The sequence below is a fragment of the Triturus cristatus genome, chromosome 12 (genome assembly GCF_964204655.1).
Source record: "Triturus cristatus chromosome 12, aTriCri1.1, whole genome shotgun sequence".
Lineage (NCBI taxonomy): Eukaryota > Metazoa > Chordata > Amphibia > Caudata > Salamandridae > Triturus > Triturus cristatus.
In genome coordinates, this window is record NC_140595.1 from 26,411,962 (window position 1) to 26,436,791 (window position 24,830).

The window sequence follows — 24,830 nt, forward strand, 5'->3', positions numbered from 1 at the left end:
GGCACACACTGCTGCACGCCGCACACTGCTGCACGCCGCACACTGCTGCACGCCGCACACTGCTGCATTACTCACTGCTGCATGCTGCACGACACTGCTGCACGCAGCACAATGCTGCACGCAGCACACTTCTGCACGCCTCACACTGCTGCACGCCTCACACTGCTGCACGCCTCACACTGCTGCACGCCTCACACTGCTGTACGCCTCACACTGCTGCACGCCTCACACTGCTGCACGCCGCACACTGTTGCACGCCACACATTGCTGCATGCCACACACTGCTGCATGCCCCTGCACGCCACACACTGCTGCACGCCGCACACTGCTGCACACCGTACACTGCTGCACACCGCACACTGCTGCACGCCGCACACTGCTACACGAAACACTGCTGCACGCCACACACTGCTGCACGCCACACACTGCACTGCTGCACGCCACACACTGTTGCACGCCACACACTGCTGCACGCCGCACAATGCTACACGAAACACTGCTGCACGCCACACACTGCGGCACGCCACACACTGCTGCACGCCACACACTGCTGCACGCCACACACTGCTGCACGAAATACTGCTGCACGCCACACACTGCTGCACGCCACACACTGCTGCACGCCACACACTGCTGCATTACTCACTGCTGCATGCTGCACGACACTGCTGCACGCTGCACGCCGCACACGGCTGCACGCCACACAGTGCTGCACGCCACACAGTGCTGCATGCCCCACACTGCTACACGCAACACTGCTGCACGCCTCAAACTGCTGCATGCCACACACTGCTGCACGCCACACACTGCTGCACGCCACACACTGCTGCACGCCGCACACTGTTGCACGCCACACACTGCTGCATGCCGCTGCACGCCACACACTGCTGCATGCCACACACTGCTGCTCGCCACACACTGCTGCACGCCGCACACTGCTGCACGCCGCACACTGCTGCACACTGCAGCACGAAACACTGCTGCACTCCACACACTACTGCACTCCACACACTGCTGCACGGCACACACTGCTGCACGCCGCACACTGCTGCACACTGCTGCATTACTCACTAGTGCATGCTGCACGACACTGCTGCACGCAGCACACTGCTGCACGCCGCACACTGCTGCACGCCACACACTGCTGCACGCCACACACTGCTGCATTACTCACTGCTGCATGCTGCACACTGCTGCACGCCACACACTGCTGCACGCCACACACTGCTGCACGCCACACACTGCTACACGAAACACTGCTGCACTCCACACACTACTGCACTCCACACACTGCTGCACGGCACACACTGCTGCACGCCGCACACTGCTGCACACTGCTGCATTACTCACTAGTGCATGCTGCACGACACTGCTGCACGCAGCACACTGCTGCACGCCGCACACTGCTGCACGCCACACACTGCTGCACGCCACACACTGCTGCATTACTCACTGCTGCATGCTGCACACTGCTGCACGCCACACACTGCTGCACGCCACACACTGCTGCACGCCACACACTGCTACACGAAACACTGCTGCACTCCACACACTGCTGCACGGCACACACTGCTGCATGCTGCACGCCACACACTGCTGCACACTGCTGCATTACTCACTGCTGCATGCTGCACTACACTGCTGCACGCAGCACACTGCTGCACGCCGCACACTGCTGCACGCAGCACACTGCTGCACGCAGCACACTGCTGCACGCCACACAGTGCTGCATGCCTACCACTGCTACACGAAACACTGCTGCACGCCACACACTGCTACACGCCGCACACTGCTGCACGCCACACACTGCTGCACGCCGCACACTGCTGCACGTCTCACTCTGCTGCACGCCGCACACTGCTGCATGCCGCACACTGCTGCACGCCACACACTGCTGCACGCCGCACAATGCTGCACTCCACACACTGCTTTTATGCGAGTTTGTGCTACTGACATTGTAAATGACAATGCCTTTCATTTGTTTTAAAACCAAAACATAAATGAAAGGCATTGTAATTTTACAATGCCAATAGCTCAAACTCTTATAAATGCGAGACCTATTGCATTGCAAATGCTTGTTTGTCTTGTGTGCGTCTGTAGAAGTTAAAGACAAGTCACTTCGTCGCCTGCTGTTTGTGGAAGTAGTTAATGCCACAGTGAGGTGCTTCTCTATTCCTCAAGAAAAGAATACAGAGGTGTCCGTGAATACAAGGTAATTGGAAATTTCTCATGTGCCGGACAGTCTATCATTGCTCAGCTGGTCCCAGCAGTTGTGAGTGTCGGTAGAAGCAGACTGTCAGGATAAGTGCTCAAAGGTGGAGAGGCTCACCAACATATACTCAAAGTGGAGGCAGACTGGGCAGTGCAGGCCTCCTCTGCAAACAACAACAGCTTTGTGAAATCTGGCTGTGCTCCCCCTCAGTTTCTCTAGGACTAGATACATTGGGAGTCTGGAACACAATGTCGTTATTGCTCATTTTAGTTGCTGAATCATTTACGAGTATTACAATTATGACATCCGTCCACTTGGTAGCAACCTTTGAATTTCATAGTGAAATGGGGGCACTTTAATATAGAAACCGCTCCTATACCAGAGTGTTCCTGATCTTTGTATTAGGTGTATGACCTTGTGGTTCTAGAAAGCAGGCTCGCTGAGGCTGACACGTGGATTTTTCATCTTGTACAAAGAGCACTCTTACAGGGAAAGCGCTATTTTGGCAGATGTGCTTTACAGGGTGCCAACTCTTCCTATAAGGTGCTTGGCCACCTTACTCCAAAAAGGAAGGACAGGTGGGTCACAACCCAAAACTTAATTTTCAATAGGTTTTGTGGGAAAAAACTAATAGGGAACAGCTATTTTGCTAGGAGCTCTTAAAGGGATATCTGATGTTCATAAATAGCGCAAGGCCTCCACCCTTACATGGAAAGAAGTTCACAAAGGCTGAAGCAATAGCCAAAACATTGACTTAGTTGTTTATCAGGGGCGTAACACAGGCCCCTGCAGACCCCGAGGTGCGGGGGCCCCCATGCTCCAGGGGCCCCCTGCAGCACAGCACTCTGGCCAGAAAGCTCCTGATTGAGCCCGGAGAAAGCTCTGTTAGAGATCACTGTTTATCCTAGTATTCTGATCATTTGCAGTACTGTATTTCGAACAATCTTTTTTTTTTATGGACTCTACCTGAAGAATGGGATGGGTTGGGCCGCCTTCATTCTCGCCTGTGGACGTCCGTACAGCCTTGACAATATTACTCAAATCCACTCCTGGAACAAAACAGGGAAAAGGTACCAGGCTAGGAGTTAAAACATGGAGATTTAATTACATATTAATCAAAAGACAAGGAAATACAGGTATCAGAATAGCCGGTGCAGTTAAATTCCAAAAGGTATTTATGTGGTTCTTACATCTAACATATTATTCAGAGCGCTCCGAAGTGGCCGGAGTGCAGTAAGAAACACTGTGGAAAAAACAAATGTACAGTGTGGCGTCCACTTACACAATTCTGCGCAAAACAATTATTCATTTTATCAATTCAGAAACACCACTTAAGAGTAAGTGCTTCCCTCAGAAAGAACAGGATCTGCTTGGAACATCATGAAAAGATATTGGCAAAGCAACACACCCAAGGCATCGGGCTTAATGAGATCACAAACTAATACATACGTCACACGATATATGACAAGAGGTACATTTAGGATCCTGCTCTCTGGCAATGTTATACAGCCTGGTGGAAATAATCAGATTCCTTCCAGGCTGGTTTGTGTTTGCAGATCTCCCTGTCAGCTGTCATTTTGCAAACCTTCATAAATAAAACAGCATGAACCATTCTAGTTACAGCCATCACAGGAGCAAAAGTGATGTATGACAATATCTTATACCAGGGACTACTTTCAGAGGCTCTGGCATGTCAGGAAATCTCCAAATAGGCCCCAATGGTTTATTTTGCATTTTGATTTAAATTACTGTACTATTTCGATGACAAGTAGGATGGTCAGTATGAAAATCTGGTAGCCTTATTGACTGTCTTGTGTATTTCAATAATGTTTAATACAGATTCACTGTAGAACACAAGCTACAATCAGACTTATTGCCGGCCCTTAATCAGTTTGTCAGCCAACTCAATAGCAGACACCATTGGAAAACTCAATGAGAGTGTAGTAAGGACTCCCTTAATACGTATATGCATTGTTAAGTTAGCATAACCACGTTAGATGTTAGAAAGCCATCGTGCTGCTTTTGCACACGACACTGCGTCTACATGTTATTGTTTAAACAAACTGCTGACTCGCGCTTTGCCTCACACGGAAGCAATCTGTTGTTACCATCCCGAGCTCTGCGCAGCGACCTTGGTCTGTACAGGGTGTAACAAACAGTCTGGGTTGTTAGACAATGCATGTTTTCACTCTAGGTTGATCGACCCACTATTTAGCCATAACACACGGGCAGCTGCGAATACCTGAAAGTTGGTGCTTTTAATATTGCAGACATCATGTTTAATATTCAGACCGAAGACGAGCCTTCCTGCGAGAAGACTCCTGATGCTCCTGTGATGTGATTTCACTAAGCTGATCTTTGAGGTATGGGGTCCCCCCTTCAAGCCTAAGAGACCTTTTATTAGCATAATAATAATATTAGCTTCTTAGTAAAGGGAAGGTGGTAGCATCCACTGTCATTTATAACATGATCACTCCTTTTATATTCTATGGTATTGTAACGATGCTGATGGTTTTGATTATAATAATTTGTCTGCTTGTATTAGCCAAAGTACTGCATATTAGGACACGTGGTCTATAAAAATAAATTCTTTTTATTTTCACCGTGTCTCATTTGATTCTTGTTGTGGACTGATGTGAGAATAATATACGAACAGGTATTTCCGATTCCCACCATTCCTGAGAGTACACTGAGTCGCTTGTTCTGGGTTGTCTTTTCATTGGGACCGCCGAGCCAAATCTCGGATAACGAATGGGACACTTATGCTAGCCGGATACTGGGTTCTGGGGTGAGTTTCTGGTACACCACAATTCACTGAGGTCCTGGGGTTCTACGCATAGTTCTGTGTATAAGCAGAATCCCTGCAACATGGCGCACCTAACGTTTGGTCTATGAGTTGAAACGCCTTAGTAGTGCTTATATTAGTCCACAGCGCCCTCATTCTTGTTTCCGGATAACAAGTCTGACGGATTTAAACCTACCTATTTCTGTTGATATAGGTTTCTTCAAGCTTGATCATTAAAAAGGTTATTGAACCCTTGTGCTACTGATTGCTTCGAGTGTAGCTTGTCCTTATGGCGGTAGATATAGCGGCGCATAGCCGTGCAGCTCTGAAACGTCATTTGACGCAGTATGGGGTGCCGGACACTGGTATGAACGTCATCTTTGTGGTAGGAGCCGATGCGGCTCATCCCTATGAGTTGTTCTACTCTTGGGTGACGCTTCCGGCAGTGAGTGAGGACGATAACTCCTTTCATTATTACACTGCCACTGCCGTGCCAGCGAACTATATACCGTATAGGACACAGGAAATACCAATATCTGCTTGGCAGCATCTTATTTGGTTTAATGGCGCCCTTCCCCATGCGGTTATACCGCCGAGAATGGGCCCCTAATCAATTGCAGGGGCCACTTGGCCGATACTAGCCGGATTTACGCCTCATCCCCGTTACCTGACGGTGACGGTGGCTGAATTGCGTGTACTACACACTGCCCTTATTACAGTATATAGGGCTTTAGTGCAGTACGTGTCTCGCAATGTGCAGGCGGGGGCACCTGCTGTTGCGGGACAACCTACTGACCACCACGCGGTGGTCATTAGTCCTGTTATGGTTAATTCTGTTATGGGCAAGCGCCCCCAAACTAGGGATGTTTTCCCTTTTTGGCTTGCTGAAAAATTTGACCAAATAGAAGCGGTATACCCGAATACATCTCCTGTGGAGAAACACAGGATCCTTACCATTAGTTTGCCTAAAGACTTGGTCCCCGACATTGATGATTGTGTAAACTGGGGCAAGGTCTTTGCAGCGACGTACTCGCAGTGCTTTGGCACTCCGTCTATGTCGGTACTGCCCTCCGTTATTAAGCGTGTTCAAGATAATCACGGTGCGGAATCTGCGATAGAATTAGGAATGCGACTCCTCGGACAGTTTGACCTGGTGGCTACCATGATAATGTGTAACCTTAAGGGTGATGCTATGCAGTTCCAAGTTCGTAATGAACTGAAGAAAGTTGCTGATGAGGATAAGCCGCGGGAATTTGCGAAAATAATCTCGTCAGCGTACAGAGATTTGGGTCGTAGCTCTTTAGGAGTTAAACCTGTGATCAAAACTCCCGAAATTAAGCAGCAGGGTAAGGCAGAAGCCTCTGGTAAGGATGACCGTCCAAACTTTCCGAAACAGAATTGGCGGTCAAAACAACAGGGAAAGCAGCAGCAGAAACAGGGCTCTCGGCCTGCCTCTCCCGTTCAGTCAGGTAGTGAACGCACTTATGATCTACGTGATCGTGCTACTATTAAGTCTCCTGATAGATTTCAGGTTTCTGAACAACGTTCTCCTCGTTCTTCACAGGAAACATCGGCTTCACAGTCCGGTGGCGGAGGCGGTGGCAAAGGTCGGGGTGCTCCACAAACACGTGACCAGCCCCGACAGACTGAGGGTAAAGGCAAGCAGGACGAATTTGCACGACAAAGACCCCCGTTTCAGAAGAAGAAAGTGGCTGCTCTGACGGCAAGGTATGCCTCAGATAGTGCGGACACAGCTTCGGAACCGGACATGGGCGCTGACGCTACTGGACAGCGCAGCGGAAATTACCATAGTCCGTCAAGCTCTGCGTCCATTTCTGGCGGCGACAGCAACTGATATATTGGTTACTGTTGAAACAGCTGACACCAGAGTGGCTCCCCCTGATAGACTTTATGAAATAGTCTTACTAATAGAGGGTGACATACAACGTACAATTAAGGGGATTTTTTGGGATAATCTGACTACCACCTAGGATATCCTCCTAGCGGAGGCAGATTGGCCCCCAGCTTTCATTTTAGAAGCTCCTAGAGGGGAGGAGGTAATCCTCCCGTCCTTTGCGCACACAGTGCCTAAGGACCAGGCTGAAGTGTACGCTGAGGAGTGGGCGCTGGCGCTTGCGCCGGCGGTGTATCGTACTCAGGTGGGATGGGACCGGTTGTCCCCCTGCCATGAGATTCCATTGCGGTCTATGCCCCAGCCTCAACCCCAATATCCCATGCGTCGTGAAGCTAGACCGCACATCGCGGCAATCCTTGAACAATTGGAATATCAGGGTGTTATTGAAACTTGTGTGTCCCCTATGAATAACCCTTTATTCACTGTGACGAAGCCCGACGGGTCGTACCGTTTAGTTTTGGATTACCGGCACTTAAACTCACATTGCCGGACCTGCGCGGTACAGAATACTCACAGCTCGGCTCTAGTCGACAGTCTCGTGCGTAAGAGATTTAAAACGACACTTGACATCTCCAATGGCTTTTTTAGCCATAACCTGTCCACGCTGAGAAGCCAGTGGACGGCGTTTACTTCGGGCGGCAAACAAAAACAGTTCACAAGATTAGCCATGGGCTATAAAAACAGCCCTGGCGTCTTTTCCGCTCGCGTGGTCTCTCTCTTAGAGAGAATAGACCCCGACGCATACTCCTATGTTGACGATATCTACCTCACGGATGATGAGCTGATGCCACATCTGTCTCGAGTCGACAATATTATTGTGAGTTTTGCAGACTATGGCTACAAATTTAATTTTGCGAAGTCTCACATCGCGGAATACACAGTGTTATTTTTGGGCTACGAGCTCAACAATGAAGGTAAGGGTTTGGCTCCCCACTTTCTGGAGAAGTGCGCATGCTTGCGTGCTCCTACAACGCTGAAAAAATTACAATCTCTGCTGGGCTTTCTGAATTTCGGACGTACGTATATTCCTGATTATGCCCAGCGTATCAAGCCGCTTTACGCCTTGGTACAACCTTCTTTTGCGAAGTCTAGCTGGCAGCTAGAACATTCTGCTATTTTACAGTCTTTACAGGCTGATCTTCTTGCTTCACAATACTTGCTGACGCGTGATAACCGCACTAACCTGGTAATAAGAATAGTACCAGGCGCCGTGGGTTTCACGTATTTGACGTTCAATGAGGGCGATACCGTCCCCATTGCGTATAAATCCCACTTGTACACCTCTGCTGAATTACGTTTTTCCACGGTCGAGAAAGTTCTGACAGCAGTACAGATGGCGATCCTTAAGGAACGCGCACTGTCGCATGGAAAACAGATTCTGGTTGTAACACCGTATCCTGCCCTAGAGGCAGTGACTAAAGCAAGTGTACCAAATTCTAAAGCTTTGCATCCACGGTGGATACAATGGGCCACAACTCTGACATCACCAGATGTCACTTATATCTTTGACGCCTCTTTACAGACTCAGGAGTACTTGCAGTACGAATTCGTTCATCCGGCTCCTCTGTCTTTGCGCCCGCTCGAAGAATACCATTGTGTCATCTACACTGACGGCTCGGCGCAGCCGGCGATTGGATCGAAGCATGCCTATTCTGCGGCTTGCGCAATTGTCGTGGGTACATTCGTAAATGGTGAATTCCAATCTGATGCCGTGCATACGCAGTCATTGGGTGATTGTACCGCGCAATTGGCGGAGCTCCGGGCTCTGGTGCTTACACTGGAGTTTGCTGATCCCCGAGTCACGACTCTTATAGTAAGTGACTCCTTTTACTGTGTCCAGTCCTACAATGACAACTTACACTTTTGGTCTCAAAACGATTATCGAGATACCAAAGGTAGCACAATTAAGCATAAACTGCTTTGGGTTCGAGTGGCAGACTTTAAAGACCGTCTCCCTCTCGTGAATGTTATTCACACTCTTGGTCACCAACGACTTGGTGTCCATGCTGTCGGTAACACCTTGGCTGACGAGGCAGCAAAAACCGCAGTGGCTACATACTTAGTGGCAGCAGTTACAAGATCCAAAAGTAAGATTGATGATGACATCTTGGCAGCTATTGCTGCTACAGAGAAGGGAAGTGATTACCCGAAGGGTTTTCCTTCTCGTTATATTTATCACTTAAGTCCTGATAACGTACCGTTAGTGAGGATTAACGACGTTGGTGACAGAATTATTCCCAACGCGGACTGCAGACCAGCTTTGATACTAGCAGCGCACGAGGGGTTGGCGTCAGCCCACGCCGGCGTGTCCGCTACTATATCTCTGTTACAACAACGTTACTGGTGGTTTGGTTTATATAAACAAGCGCGCGTTTATGTTCTTGATTGTGACATTTGCCAACAGATTAAACCTTCCACTGTTGCGCGCCCACCACAAACACAGTTGTACATCTCTAATAAACCATTTGGTTGTGTTTATCTAGATCACTGCGGTCCTTTTTCTTCTGATACTGCGTACAAGTATATCTTGGTTGCAGTGGATTCGTGCACACGTTTTCTCTGGGTATGGCCACAAAGGAGTGCTGACTCGCGGACTGTCATCAGGGATTGCCTGTCTTTGTGGGAACCTTTGCGTGTGGTACCTTCCATTCTGATCAGGGCCCTGCGTTCGCCTCTAAGGCTTACAAGGAGGCTATGAGAAATTTGGGGGTCCAAGTCAAATTTTCGTCCCCCTACCGACCTGAGGGTAATAGTGTGGTGGAGCGAATGAACCGTGACTTAAAGCAATCTTTGACAGCACGTGTTTTAGGAACAGGCCGGAACTGGCTAGCCCATTTGTATAACGTCCAACGTGCACTTAATAATCTCCCTAGAAGGTCTCTGGGTGGGCGGACCCCGTACATGATGCTCTTCGGAATCAGAATGTTTGTCCCAGACCTTGATGGTCTAGACACGGCGGCGTCGACCGCACCCTTTGACGTAGATGATCACTGTGCTGTTTTGCAGACCCTACAAGAAGCCAGAGACACTCTTTCGAAGGAACACTTGCCCTCCACATCTGAAGCTGAGGTTCAGATTCCAGTAGTCGGCTGGCTACCCCGAGTTGGAGACCTGGTCCGTGAGAAGGTGGAGAACAAGAAGGAGTTCGGTCCCTCTTATCGTGCACCAGTTCCAGTGCTTGGAGTGCAGGGTACAAGAACAGTCATTTTACCTCCACTTCCTGGTCGCAAAGAAAACAGGTACATCTCTATTGACAATGTCAAACTTTAGCGAGTGGCCGATACTTCTTAGTCTTACTCCAGCAGTTTCCTGCCAGACAATGCAAAGAAATTCAGTGTTGGTTCCTGCTTCTACCACCTTGTCTGATGTTGCCATCGAGATGCAGTCAGTTACTGATCCCTTGTTAATACCGCCGGCTGGTGGTCTGCCCGAAGAGACTGAGTATGCTTATCCTACAAATGGTCACTCGCCTGTTTTACAATCTACGGCGGTTGACCAGTCACGTTTCTCCTTTGACACTAACTCATTGCCTCATACTTCCCCTTCAAACATTGCTATTTTTGCTAGCTGGTTCAAAAGACATTTTTTGATTCCCCCTTGGACATATATCTGGCTGGTGCTTATAAGTATTTTTTTGTTTATGTCCATTGGATTTGTAATAGTGTTTTTCCGTCTGGTGAATGGACACTATCTTAAAGAAAGATCTACAATTTGACTTATCAATGGAACTTTGGCCCCCCACTCATCGTCCCACATCATGAAAAGGGACCAGACTTTTGTGAATATTACTGCCTGGCCCGTTTTGGATGGAATTGCGTGGGATGCTGTTAAATTCCAAATTCATGGTCCTACAGAGGTCATCAATGTACCTAATGTATTTCGTGATTCTATGGGTGATGTGGTTAAGCAGAACATTCGTTCTGATGATTGGGATGTTCATGCCATTGAAGCACTGTTTTCTGATTTGAAATATTATGCCGCTTTTGATGCAGAAGATTTGTATGAGAATGCGGCTAACTATGCGGAACAGTATTGTTTTCAGCATTATGGCAATCAATTCCAGCATAAAGCAAACACTTTTCGTAATTTTGTAAATTTTACCCAATGGGAACACTGTCCCACCCCCTCTTTCGGCAGCTCCCCTACATTAGTTGATAAGTATACTTATTTTACTGATTTCAGTGTTTCCGACCCGGCATCCTTTTATTTTAAAGTTATGCCTGAGTCTGCCTCGAAGGTTAGATTGACACACACCAAATTACTCTATTCTTAGTCCTTTATGGATGAGTTGTCAATCAAAGGTTATGATCTGTGGAAGGCTACTATTGATCTAAAATCGGTTTGGGGTTCCAAACCGTGGCAGGTTCAGGGAACTGAAGCTTTACATCGTGCCTGTCTTGTACCAAATCATATGTTGTTTTTAAATTCAACCATTTTCCAGACCACCTGTTTCGGATTGGCCACTTCTAAAAAACTAAATTTCCCTTCTGTTCCAGATCTGGGCGCTTACCCAAATTGGGATAACCACACAGATCTGTCCCTTCCTGCTTTGCAGTCATTGGTTTCTAATACATCTTTCAATATTTCGAAATTTAGTAGTGAAGGATGGTTAATTTGGCAAAGCAGTTCAGATACCTGTCAACGTCGTTTTCTAGGTCTGAAGCCGGGGTATACGCAGCAACGCGTAGACCCTCGGTTTGAGTCATCTCATACAGTAACTACCTACTCTGTAGGGAAATTATGTCAGTCCTGGCTGCGACATTCCACCTTGGCATCTGTCAAAGTTCATTTATCAAGATTACATGACAAAATAGATTTGAATGATTTTGTTAAAGGTCCTGTGGGTGGCAGATCCAAAAGGTAGGCGTATGCTATTTACAACGAAGTATGGAAATTGTCGCAAATTGAGGCGGCTTCTAGATTGAGAGCTATTGATCAAGCGAATATGGAAAAGGTATTGGCAGTTATTGATAACAGCATTAACACTCTTTCTTCCAGAATTTATACATTAGATAATATTGTTTCTTCAATTGTTGATATTGTACATGATGATATGTCTGTATTGTACCATGGTCAAAACCAGTTACGTTCTGTTATGCAGTTTGCATGGACTTTACAAACGTTAAAGGCAGGAAAGGTCCCCTGGGACTATCTGAATACGACATCATTATTCCTTCCCTTTAACCTTAGTGTAAAGCAACAGTTCATGTCCATGAAGGATGCTACGTATTCATTGTTACACATTGAAAAATTGGAGCCGTTACCTTTCTCTGTGGCGGAATTAAATTCGGCCGTGTGGTTAGTACATGGGTTGATCACGCTACCTTTCGCGCTTTTTAAGTTTACGTCCTGTATGAAACACTATGCTCTGGGTAGATATGAATAGCTGGGTACCGCTTTCATACATGAGGTTTGGTCCCTCCCTTTTACGTATAGATGTACAAGAGACGGTACTGAGGTTTATCTGAAAGGTGAGGAATGTACCACGACACCTGATCATTCTGTCGTATGTAGGCACATTCAGTTGCACGGTGCTTGCAATGTACACGCCCCGAATTTGGCCTGCGTCCTCAAAGGTATCCCAGTGCCAGTGATTACACCATCTTTCACGCTGCTTGCAAACGGTAGTTATTTGATTTTGAATAATGAAGCTTGCTGCGGGATGTTAGTGGGAATCCCATATATAGTAACTGTATCGCAGAGAGTAGTCTGCTGCAATAATGTTCTATTTCCTCCCCCGCATGGGCGGCTGGATGTTTCCATCTGGCCTTCGATTCCGACCTTGAAAACAGAGTTCAACAAGATGAGCAGAATAAGAGCTCTATTGTCCCAAAAGGAGGTGCCATTGACTTCCTCCCGAGAAACATTTGTCCTTCACGTAGCAAATACGCGCACGGAGGTACAGGCGCTTTTGAATACTTACCTCCCCCTGCATTTTGGAGCTTTGATCCAAACAATTTTCAATGCCTCGTCCACAACGGGCCTGGCTCATTTTTTTTAACTTGTGGGCTCAGGCCTCGTGACCTCCTTCCAAACTATTTTTGGTGTGATTCCGGCATTTTTACATTCTATTTTCTCGAGCGTCTTTGGTGGTGTTCCGCTGATTCTGGCGCTGGTGGCAGGTGTGCTGTTTTTACTTTTCGTACTAAGAAATGGCTGCTCTTTCTGTGCCACACGACAACATGTCCCGTCTGCATCTTCTTCGTGACAGGATGCTTGAATATTATGGTACGCTGCCGTTGGCGACTTTGAGCCTGGCGTATGGATTATCCTTCCGGTATTCCTACTTCACCTGCGTGCAACCTGTTTTTCACTGCCTAGATTGTCCCTTTGAATGGCCTCTGGATTTGTGCTTAACAAACACGGTGTCTCCGGTGCCGGATTATGATCGACTGATGAGGCCCTTAGTGTCGAACGAGTTTGCCTGTTCTGGTGTTCGGATTATGGCCTGTGGTGCGGCGCATGGTATCCTGGGTAATTGGGACATCGCAAGGGCTGCCTATGACTTCTTGGATATGAGCTATCTGGAGGAACACGTCGGTTGCCCTCTGATCGTGCTAGAGGCTCCGCTTCTGGAAGAACATGTATGTTCCTTTTCTTTGCTAAACTGGATGGCTGAAACTTTTAGTGGCTCTGCAAACGATTTTCTGTTGGAAGCAGTTGCCACGTATGCTGCATACACGTTCATGGATTGAGTGAACTGTTGTTCGCTGTTTTTTTTTTTTGTTGTTGTGTGCTCCCTGTGCCTTTGGATTGCTGGCCAGCGCAGCATTTTTTAATTTTTTTTTCTCCCTTCTACTTTTGTACTTTTTCGAACTTTAACTAAACCGATAATTGGTTTCACATTGAATACGCCTTGTTCTGCTCTGTCGATACTGAACTCTGCGTTCTCTCATTTCTTCCCTACTGGTTAGTGCTTCGATCAAGGGGGCATGTAGTAAGGACTCCCTTAATACGTATATGCATTGTTAAGTTAGCATAACCACGTTAGATGTTAGAAAGCCATCTTGCTGCTTTTGCACACGACACTGCGTCTACTTGTTATTGTTTAAACAAACTGCTGACTCGCGCTTTGCCTCACACGGAAGCAATCTGTTGTTACCATCCCGAGCTCTGCGCAGCGACCTTGGTCTGTACAGGGTGTAACAAACAGTCTGGGTTGTTAGACAATCCATGTTTTCACTCTAGGTTGATCGACCCACTATTTAGCCATAACACACGGGCAGCTGCGAATACCTGAAAGTTGGTGCTTTTAATATTGCAGACATCATGTTTAATATTCAGACCGAAGACGAGCCTTCCTGCGAGAAGACTCCTGATGCTCCTGTGATGTGATTTCACTAAGCTGATCTTTGAGGTATGGGGTCCCCCCTTCAAGCCTAAGAGACCTTTTATTAGCATAATAATAATATTAGCTTCTTAGTAAAGGGAAGGTGGTAGCATCCACTGTCATTTATAACATGATCACTCCTTTTATATTCTATGGTATTGTAACGATGCTGATGGTTTTGATTATAATCATTTGTCTGCTTGTATTAGCCAAAGTACTGCATATTAGGACACATGGTCTATAAAAATAAATTCTTTTTATTTTCACCGTGTCTCATTTGATTCTTGTTGTGGACTGATGTGAGAATAATATACGAACAGGTATTTCCGATTCCCACCATTCCTGAGAGTACACTGAGTCGCTTGTTCTGGGTTGTCTTTTCATTGGGACCGCCGAGCCAAATCTCGGATAACGAATGGGACACTTATGCTAGCCGGATACTGGGTTCTGGGTTCTGAGGTGAGTTTCTGGTACACCACAATTCACTGAGGTCCTGGGGTTCTACGCATAGTTCTGTGTATAAGCAGAATCCCTGCAACAAGAGACTTCCTTTTTACTTTGCAATTTCCATTCCTCCTTAAGATTTCTTGTTCCAATGTTATTAATGAGTCCAAAAGCAACAATGGGTAGCCATGAACCAGCCTGAACACTAATTGAAGCCTAGAAAACACATACTAAAATAATGCAGAGTCCACTTTAGTCTGTATAGTTCTCCTAAGTAGCATAACTCTTCAAAATGCATTTCTGTACGTCAACATTAACTTACAAATAATTTTCAGAGTGTATTTATTTAAATTTAGAAGGATTTCCAGCTCATACTGAAAGATAAGTCGATGCTTAGAAGCAAAATAACATGCTAGGTATTAAACAGTTTAAAAAGAATGGTGTAGGTTCAGATACTTTTAATCAGTTTTATAGCAAGACATTCTAAACGCAGCAAAACCATTTTCAAGAATATTTATTACGCAATAGAAATGTATCACTAAACAGGTTCATTAACTTTAAAGCCTGAATTTAAAAGCAGGAGAAAAAAGTAACGTATTTCTTTTAAAGCTCCTGCTTGAAAATAAATCTGCATGCCTCGTGTTTTATGAAGTGACTGCCCTCTACTTAAAACAACTTTCCAAAAGGCATTGGATTTATTTTGCATGCTTTTACAATTATAAAGTTCGAGTTTAAAAGCCAGAAAACATGGTGGATTATACAGTGTAAAGTGTACTGGATTTAAATTTTTACATGTATAAAAAAGAAAATAAGCAAGAAACTTTTACCACCCATTCCAAAGATCGACCACCAACCTGCCCAAAATCAGTTCTAGAGCAACTTTCTATAGATTTTGAATGCCTCTTTTCACAGGCATTCGCTTTATCAACCCTGGAAACATCAATTACATCCTGTCCCATCAATAGGGTTGTGGAGAGCCAAACCTATAACAACCTAGAAACCTATAACAAAACCCGAACCAGGGCTGCATCTGTCAAACACACCCCCTTTCAAAATGGCCGCAAGATTCATGATGGTTGTATTACCTTGAGATTCGAACTGCTGTATAGTATCTGTCACAGCCTCTTCCGGGTCCATCTCAAATTCGGCCATGTTTTCTTCCACCACAGCATCAAAGGTCTCCTGTGTTATTCGAGTGGAAGCCATTTTGGATGTATATGAATAAACTGGGATGACTATCCTGCAATTGGGGGAACTGGGATTACACAAAGTTCCAGAAACATACACAAATCAACAATCACTTGTGCTCGCTGTGGGAAGCTGGTAGCCTCACTAATAAGGCTATTATCCTATACATCTACAATATGATACCCGTGTTATCCTGATCTGTGCCATTCTGCTGGTCTGAGCTCTGTAACACACAGGCACCCTTGATAAAACTGGCCCACAACCAATGATGTTAGCAATATGGATGTTGACACCCCGAGCCTGACTCAAGAAATTAGATATAATTGGTAGTTTTTGTAGCAGTGCTTGTCCTTAGTTGTTGATATGCTTCAATTATAGTCATCCGGGTGTAGGCTTGAAAATCCCTGTAGAAAAGAGCCCCTTTTTGACATGGTCACTCCACTTTTTGCCTGGTATTTGATGTGATTTCAACTGGAACTGCACTGGGTTCCTGCTAATCAGGTCACAGTGCCAGTTCTTTTTTCCAAAACTGTACAAATGTTACCCCAATTGGCAATACCTTTAGCACTCTCTGTAAGACCCTAGTAAATAGTACCCCCTGGTACCTAGGGCATGAGGTACTAAAGAAGAGTCTCTAAGGGCTGCAGCTCAAATGTTGCCACCCTAAGAGACCACTCACCAGACTTATCCAAGACTGCCATTGCAGGCTGCGTGTTTAGGTGCAGACCAAAGTGAAACCACGACATGACACACATCCCTGTGTGCCATGTCCCCTAACACTGCATGTAGTATTTGTAAGTCACCCATACAGCGCTAAGGCCGGTTGCTTAAATTACATGTGAGGGCATACCTGCATGAGCAGATATGCCCCTGTGCTGCTCAGTTCCATTAATATTACTGCCCATGCAAGTGAACTGGGAAACAATTTTAAAACACGTGCTGGACACTCGTAAAAACGAGTTCCCCTGCTTTCATGATGGCTTCACTGAAAATAGAGATTATCCAAATGGGAATTGGCCCGTCGCACTCCTTGGTAAAAGTTTGAACTATGTAGTAAAACGATAGATGGGTTCATCAATTTCGTTGGTGCCAATGGGTAAATCATCCTGAGTATGAGGATGAAATAACTGTAGGAACAAGCGCTATCCCCAGTTGGGGAAGTGTCTCCCAATTGCACACAGATGCAAGATGTTCAATAAATTCATACGAACTGTTTGCGAGACATTTTCTGAATTAGTTATTTATTTATATATTCTTTTTCATTATTCTATTCTTTGATTCATTGGATTTTACTTTCCTCAGTAACATCCGTTCAATACATCAATTTGCGACCAAAGCATTGCGGGCATTACCCTTCGTCAGGGACTTATTGAGGTCTTCAATAATTTCAATATTCCGGTCCGGTGGGACAGTTCAGAATAAATTAAGACCTTGACAGAGGACTATCCACGCAGGACGAAATCACGGGAAATTCGATTACTTCGTTTTCGATAGTCAAGGTCTTAATTTATTGTGAACTGTCCCACGGGACCGGAATATTTAAATTATTGAAGTGTCTGTCAGGCCGACCTTTCCGCAGCCTGACAGACACTGTTCTTGAGGGACAAAAAGTGAGGGGCATGGCCCCTCAGCCCCAATGGACCAGCCGTGGCTGCTGAGGGGACTTCAAGACTGCGAAAACCCGACACCTTAGGACACTACTGCACCCGCTGCTCATAGCCAGAGCTGATGTGGGCGAATGGTGTCAGCGTGGTCCCTCAGCCATCCAGAGACCGAGTACACTGTGGTTTCGCCTCTCGTGGACTCCCCGACGTCAGCTGCAGCCTCTGCACACAGGCCCCCTCTACAGTGACTGCTCCTGATAAGGTAAACCCAATGCCTAAAGACACCTCTGCACCAGTCCCCCCTGGGCCATGGAGAAGAGGATCAAAGGTGTCCCTACGTCCCCAAGCATCGTGAAGTCTGAGCGACCCTCTTGGGTAAACCCAACTGGCCTCCCCATCAAGACATGCAGGCAATTTATGCCAAGACCAATCCCTATAGCGTAACATTGGGCACCCAACGTTGTTTGCACCCATATATACCCGGCCGCTCTAGAGCCGCTGGTGGTGTTCTGCTGGCGCGGCCTTGGACCTTGTCCACCACTCACCTTAACTCCTGGAGATTGTCCCATGAGTCACTGTACTCTACCTAAATGCTGTACTTGTTCTTACTCCCATAGGATAACATTGCAGCTTCTAAAAATTGCACTGAGTCTACTTTTAAAATACAAAAGTATTTCTATTGGAAAACCTACTTACCTGATCAAATTGGTTCAGGTGCGTACATATATATAAAGATAACTGTTATTTTATAAGCTGGTGTTGATCTCATTTTTGAGTTGTGTGCATCATTTATTGACCCTTGTTTGTATTTTCAGATGTCTTGCACTCCTCTGTGCTAAGACTAAGACTGCTCGGTCACACTAAACCCTAGGGTTCCTTGGGATTGCCAGAGCAAGCCCTCTGTCCACTCATATGGGAACCCCCAGACTCTTTGCAAGATTTGTCTCATTTTGAAATATCATATAAAGAGACAGCTTCCTACAATTCCTGATTGCAAAGCACCATGTGGTGAAAAATTAGGACTAGCAAAAGTGTCAGGCCTCATATGAGGACTTTTGGCATCCAGGTAGGAGGATCAGCATCACTGTTTGTGCTTGCATCTCAGCAGGCTATGTGTAACGGGCCATCTGTGAAAGCTTCAATCAGATAAGTCTAATGCTCGTCGATCAACCTGGACTGCATCCTACCTAGTAGCTCCTTTGGCGTTCCAAAGTTATACTAAAAGGTGCAAGCATGCTGTATAAATGGCTCACAGGTGATATAAACCTCTAATCTACTCTACATAACCCTACTGTAACTCAACTCTGCCCTTTTCTACTGAAGGGCTTAGTAACACACTGTCAGATGCATGGATATTCGTTCACCTCTGTAACTTGGCAGTCCCCATGCACTACAAATTGAGGCAGGGATCCATCTTACGAAAAAGTAGAATTTTAGCCGCCCCCTCTCAGAACTGCATGTCAACCAGGATGATGTTTCTCCTAACCTTCGTCTAAGCTGTTCCCAAATATTGGCATGTAGGTGTCTCATAGCAAACAACAAAACACATAAACGAAAACAAATGCCTTGGCGGGTCACACTTAAAGTAGTCATTCATTCATTCACTGAAGGCGCACATGAACAATAAGGTGAGGTTACAGCGCTTGGCGGCCACCCCGTGGCAGTAATGCGCTATGTAAATAGAAAAAATACATGCCAGCTGCACCAATGACGCCGAAAACGTTTACAAAGACCGTATCCAGTGACAACGCCTACCTATAACCGCCGGCTTCCCGGAAGTAGTGTCCGAGACGAATCATAGAAGTAGAAGAAGGACCAACAAGGCAACGGCTAGAGCGTTCCGCAGACAGAGCTGTCGGCCACGTTAAAAAAGTGTTTCTGCAATGCTGTTTATATGGAACACGACTTCTGACGCCCGTTTCAAGATGGCTGCCGCGCATGAGCCTGCTTTGGAGGCTATGCTCTGGTACAAAAATAAACAAGCACTTGCAATGCAATAGGTTTGGCTTTCACGCGAGTTTGAGCTATTGATATTGCAAATAATGCCTTTTATTTTTGTTCTGGTTTTAAAAACATAAATAAAAGGCATTGTCATTTACAATGCCAATAGCTTAAACTCGCATAAATGCGAGACCTATTGCATTGCAAATGCTTGTTATTGAGAGCCATGTGGGAGCACAGAATAGTCGAACATTTATCATCAATTCAATTTCTTAGAAGGTCAGCCTTATGAATGTAAGTTAGTGTGTAAGAAAGAAGACATTTTGCAAAGTGCCCCCTGAATCACATGCTTGTGTCCCATGGGTACCCACAAATAATTCAGAGGTGTACAAATTACTGCAGCTTCTAAATTCAGTATCTGGTGTGCATTTTACAAATACAGAGGTTTCTGTAATACCCACACTCTTTTTCATACCTATTTTCCCCTCTTTACATTTTACCATGAATTGCTCTATATTCTGTACACAATAAAAAAGGTAAGGTGCAACTCAGTTGTTGGCTCTGGGTACCTCAGGCTCTTGAAGAACCTATAAACCCTCTATATTCCCACCATCAGCAGTGTCTAGCAGGTGTACCGGTGCATTGCTTTTGTAAATCAGCCACCATTTACCTTATTTCTAACCCATCCTGTGCGTGAGGGCCCAAGCTATGTGCACCCCATATTCCTTGAGGGCAACATACCCACCCTGTTTAATCCACACTCAGTGCTTTGAGATACCCTAGATGTAGACCACCCACCCACCCTTAGCAAACCCACTCATAATCCGTGTAACCCATCCACTCTGTGTGTGAGCCATTCCCCTCTGTTTAAGCTTTCCACCGAGTGAACCACCCCACCCCGTGTGCACCTCAAATACAATGTATGTAACTAATTTGCTCACCGTGTGTGTAACATGTTCATACAGTGTGTAAACAACCCACCCTGTGTGTGTCCTGCTCCCCCTCTGCCATGTTCCCAACCCTTCCTTTATCTGCCACGCCCACCCTCGGTGTTGCCAAAGCTCTCTGTGTGCCACTTCGCCTCTATACCCCTCCCTCTCCCCCGCCACTACTTTCCTGAAGAAAGTGTATAACAATGTAGATTTTCCTAATAAGTTATGACGGAAAGTCTTAATTTTATTAAAGACACGGAGGCGAGTATTATGCTTTCTTTTCTTGCATTTATTCCAATAGCAGCAAGATAAGTAGAAAAACTACACTCCCCAGAAGGCTGTAGGAGAAAACTACTGGCCAATAGGGAGAATGATAACACAAAATAAACCAATCAGGTCAGGCCAACCATATAAGGACCTATCTGACCGCAAGCAGTCCTCTTTTCTTGTGCGAGTTAGGAAGAAGGCGAAAATAAAGGAACCAAAAATAACAGTAGTTAAACAGTCAAAATCCAGGTAAACAGTTCTTGAATCAGGAACACTATGGACGAAACATCCTGAGGAAACCACGTTGGCAGACAGATGGACATCGACGCCAAGAACTCCGGTGAGGTAGGACCATTCTTACTAGGAAGGCGGTGGTAGTGCTGGAGTACCTAAAAAGGGGGGGAAAAAACAGAACAAATAAGAGCTGTAGTGGAGGGATAATACTCGCCTCCGTGTCTTTAATAAAATTAAGACTTTCCATCATAACTTATTAGGAAAATCTACATTTTATGGCAAGACCGGAGGCTCCTATTATGCTAGTTCAAAGCATATCAACAACCAGAGAAGAAGCAGTAATCACAGGTTTACAATAGAAGGTCTTAAAAACATTATCATTAGACCAATCTGCTGACTTAAGGATATCCTCTAGGCGCGAGCGGTAGAATGAGCACCAAACACAGAAGCATCAATGCCCGCAAGAGACATGATCCAACGGACCCAACGGGCCAGGGTAGCAGAAGAAACGGGGAGATGAGGTTTGCGGAAAGAAATGAGCAATTGCGTATGGGAAGAAGTCCTAAAGTCAGCAGATTTATGTTCATAGGCTTTTAAACAACAACCTACACATAATTTCGGTTGAGCTGGAAAGTAAGGATAAAACACTGACTGTAAATTTGTTTTTGTGCGTCTCCGCACTTGAAACAGCACTCCAGTAGGAGAAAACTGCCTTGAAGAAAGGTATAAAGCCCTAACATCAGAAACACGTTTAATGGAGACTAAACACAACAACATAGTGAGCTTTGCAGACAACATTTTCAGGGAGAGAGCAGCATTATCAGGCCAATCCATAAACAATTTAAAAACCAAATTAACGTCCCATAAAGAAGAATACTTAGCCAACGGAGATTTGGAAAAGCGAACTCCTCTTAACAAACGGCAAACCAGCGGATGAGATCCGACCGGTTTATTGTCGATGGGATGATAATTAAGTGAAATAGCTGATCCATACAGGTTCACTGTGCGATAAGACTTGCCAGCGCTGGCCTCCGAGGCCAGAAAATTAACCACAAAAGTCACAGAGGCTGAAAAGGGATCGATAGACCGCTCCACACACCAGCTTGACCAAAGAGACCAAGCGGATTTGTATGCTCTGGAAGTTCCGGGAGCCCAGGCCCGGCTGATAAAGATTGAAGCTTCTTGAGAAAGGAGTTGGTCAGAAGAGAGAGGCCGGACAGCTTCCAGGCCGATAGAGTCAGGGACCGATCCAGAATGAGGTTGTGAGGGGAACCTCGAGGGTCCAGGAGAAGGTCCGTGGAATGAGGGAGAAGGACCGGAAAGTCCATTGCCAGTTCCAAAAGAGAGGGAAACCATATCCGAGATAGCCAAAAGTGCACCACCATGACCAGAGACGTCTGTTGGCGTCGAATCTGGGAAAGGACCCTGTTGATCATAAGAAAGGGAGGAAAAGCGTAATTGAGGTGAAGTGACCAATCTTGAAGGAACGCATCGGTCACTAGTGCTAGCAGATCCGGGCGCCAACTGTAGAAACGAGGTAACTGGGAATTGAGGCAAGACGCAAATAGGTCGATGAAGAAAGGGCCCCACTTGAGAGAGAAAGAATGAAACACGGAGGGAAGTAATCTCCAGTAGCTGGAATCCCGTAGATACCGAGAGTGCCAATCCGCGATGGAATTGAGTTCGCCTGGGAGATATTCGGCTTGGAGAGAGAGATTGTGAAGGAGACAGTAATGCCACAGACTCTTGGCGAGTTCCGCAAGGGGTTTGGATCTTGTGCCACCGAGACGGTTGATATAACGGACCGCAGAAACATTGTCCATCCTGAGAAGAATGGAACAACTTACCTTGTTCTTTGCGAGACTGCGGATTGCAAAGGAGCCTGCAAGCATCTCTAAACAGTTGATGTGCAATGACGACTCCTCTAGAGACCATGTACCTCCAGTCGAGATTGGTCCACAACAGGCGCCCCAACCCGCCATACTGGCATCTGATTCTAATACAAGATCTGGGGCCGTGGCGAAGATAGTCCTTCCGTTCCACGCATCTAAATGGTCTATCCACCATTGCAGTTCGGAACGCGAGTCTCGGTCTAGAAGGATAAGATCTGAATAAGCCAGCCCCTGACGTAGATGTCTCATCTTTAAGCGCTGAAGGGCTCGATAATGTAGAGGGCCTGGAAAGATGGCTTGAATGGAGGCGGAGAGAAGCCCCACAATCCTTGCGAGGGAACGAAGGGAAATTTGGGATAGGGAAAGAACTTGAGAAATTTCTGAACGAATAGCTGCGATCTTTTCGGTAGGAAGGAAGAGAGACGCGGAGGGAGAATCCACGAGGCCTCCACCTTGGGGGTGCCCAGGAGTGGACGCCTCACAGGATAAGCCAGGATGGGTTCCACAGCGGTATTCATACAAGCGCCTTGAGACCCTTGCGGGTGAGTAGTGCGCTATACAAGTATCAATTTACATTTACGCGAAACCCCAGAAACTCTACACTTTGAGAGGGAATCAACATGGACTTCTCCGGATTGATGAGAAAACCGAGATCGAGAAGAAGGGATTGGGTCACCTGAAGATCCTGCAAAAGACCTGATTTGCTTGCATTCATAAGAAGAATATCGTCCAGATAGATGATCAGACGAATTCCCAAGGCTCGAAGATAAGCCACCACAGGCTTCATGATTTTGGTGAAACAAAGTTTTTCTGACTGACTGACTGACTGAAACACCAAGGAGCCGAAGAAAGCCCGAAGGGGAGCGAACAAAACCGATAAGTGACGTCCAGCCATTGAAACTGGAGGAACTTGGAATGCGAGGGGTGGATAGGAACTGTTAGATACGCATCTTGAAGATCCAAGCGGACCATCCAGTCGCTGGCTCGCAGAGTGTCTCTTAAATGGATAATGGTCTCCATTTTGAAATGCCTGTAAACAACAAACTGATTGAAAACTTTCAGGTTGATAACAGGTCGCATCTTTTTGTTCTTTTTGCGAACCAGAAACAACGTGCTCAGAAAGCCCGAGGGATCGAATGGGAGCCTTTGGATAGTTTTCTTTGCCAACAGGGAAAGAATTTCCTGAGAGATCAAGAGCGAAACGTCGGCGGAAAAAACCAGAGGAGGAGGCAAAGTATCCTGGAAAGGAGGAGCGTAAACCTCTATGAGAAAGCCTTGGACAGAACTGAGAACCCAAGGGTCTGAGGTTAAAGTTTGCCATTTGCTTAGAAAGAGAGCTAAACGCCCTCCTACGGGAGGGCCAGAAGACAGGCTTACCTTGTTGGGGGTAGCTGGAGTTGTTGTTGTTGCCTCTGTGGCCCGTCTGTCCACGACCCCGGAAGCCACGGCCACGTTGGGGGTAAAACTGAGGCTTGTACTCTTGATAGCCGGTGTTGGAGGCGCCTCTGGAACCTTGTTAGGAGGAAAAACGGCCGGAAGAGCGGCTCCTGCCTCTGCCGGCCCTGCCAGAAACCAGAGGGGCAAAAACGTTTTTGATGGAAAGTTGTGCCTTGTCCAGAGAGGCGAAAGTTGTAACAAATTTAGACAGGTCTTTGACTAAAGAGTCACCAAAGAGTAGACCGTCCGCCTTTACTCCAGGATCCTGGGATGCCAAATTGGCTAACTTAGGGTCTAGCTTGATTAGGAAGCCTTTGCGCCTCTGATGAGTAATGGCTGCATTGGCGTTGCCCAATAAACAAAAAGTACGTTGGGCCCAAAGTGAAACATCTTCAGCATTTAAAACTAACTCCTCTGAACGCGCCGTCTCTGCCAGATCCAGAATGCGTGCAAGAGGGCCCACCATATCCAAGAGTTTGTCCTCACAAGAGGACCATGCTCTGTCCACCCCCTTACGAGGGTCCTTTCCAAACTTAGAGAAAAAGGTGAGGAGCGGTTGGTCAATAGCGGGAGTGACCGTAATGTTAGAGGCCAAAGAAGGTTTGGGGCATTCAGATTTCAATGTAGCTCTAACCGATTTATCCAGAGG

At 46.4% G+C, this 24,830-nt stretch overlaps 1 protein-coding gene across 2 annotated transcripts in view; it reads right to left on the bottom strand.

Annotated features, from left to right (window-relative positions):
* Positions 1-19,326, bottom strand: part of ARMC6 (armadillo repeat containing 6) — a 43,258-nt gene extending 23,932 nt beyond the window's left edge. Inside the window, exons 1-3 of one of the 2 annotated variants that reach the window (XM_085639359.1) lie at positions 19,234-19,326; positions 15,772-15,926; positions 3,179-3,261 (exon numbers count right to left, since the gene is read on the bottom strand). In XM_085639359.1, coding sequence (XP_085495485.1) covers positions 3,179-3,261; positions 15,772-15,926; positions 19,234-19,277 — 282 coding nt within the window. In that variant the 5' untranslated portion in view covers positions 19,278-19,326. Of the gene's footprint in view, positions 1-3,178; positions 3,262-15,771; positions 15,927-19,174 lie in introns of both variants that reach the window. The other variant, XM_085639360.1, reaches the window with a different exon arrangement.
* Between the last annotated feature and the right edge of the window lie 5,504 nt (positions 19,327-24,830).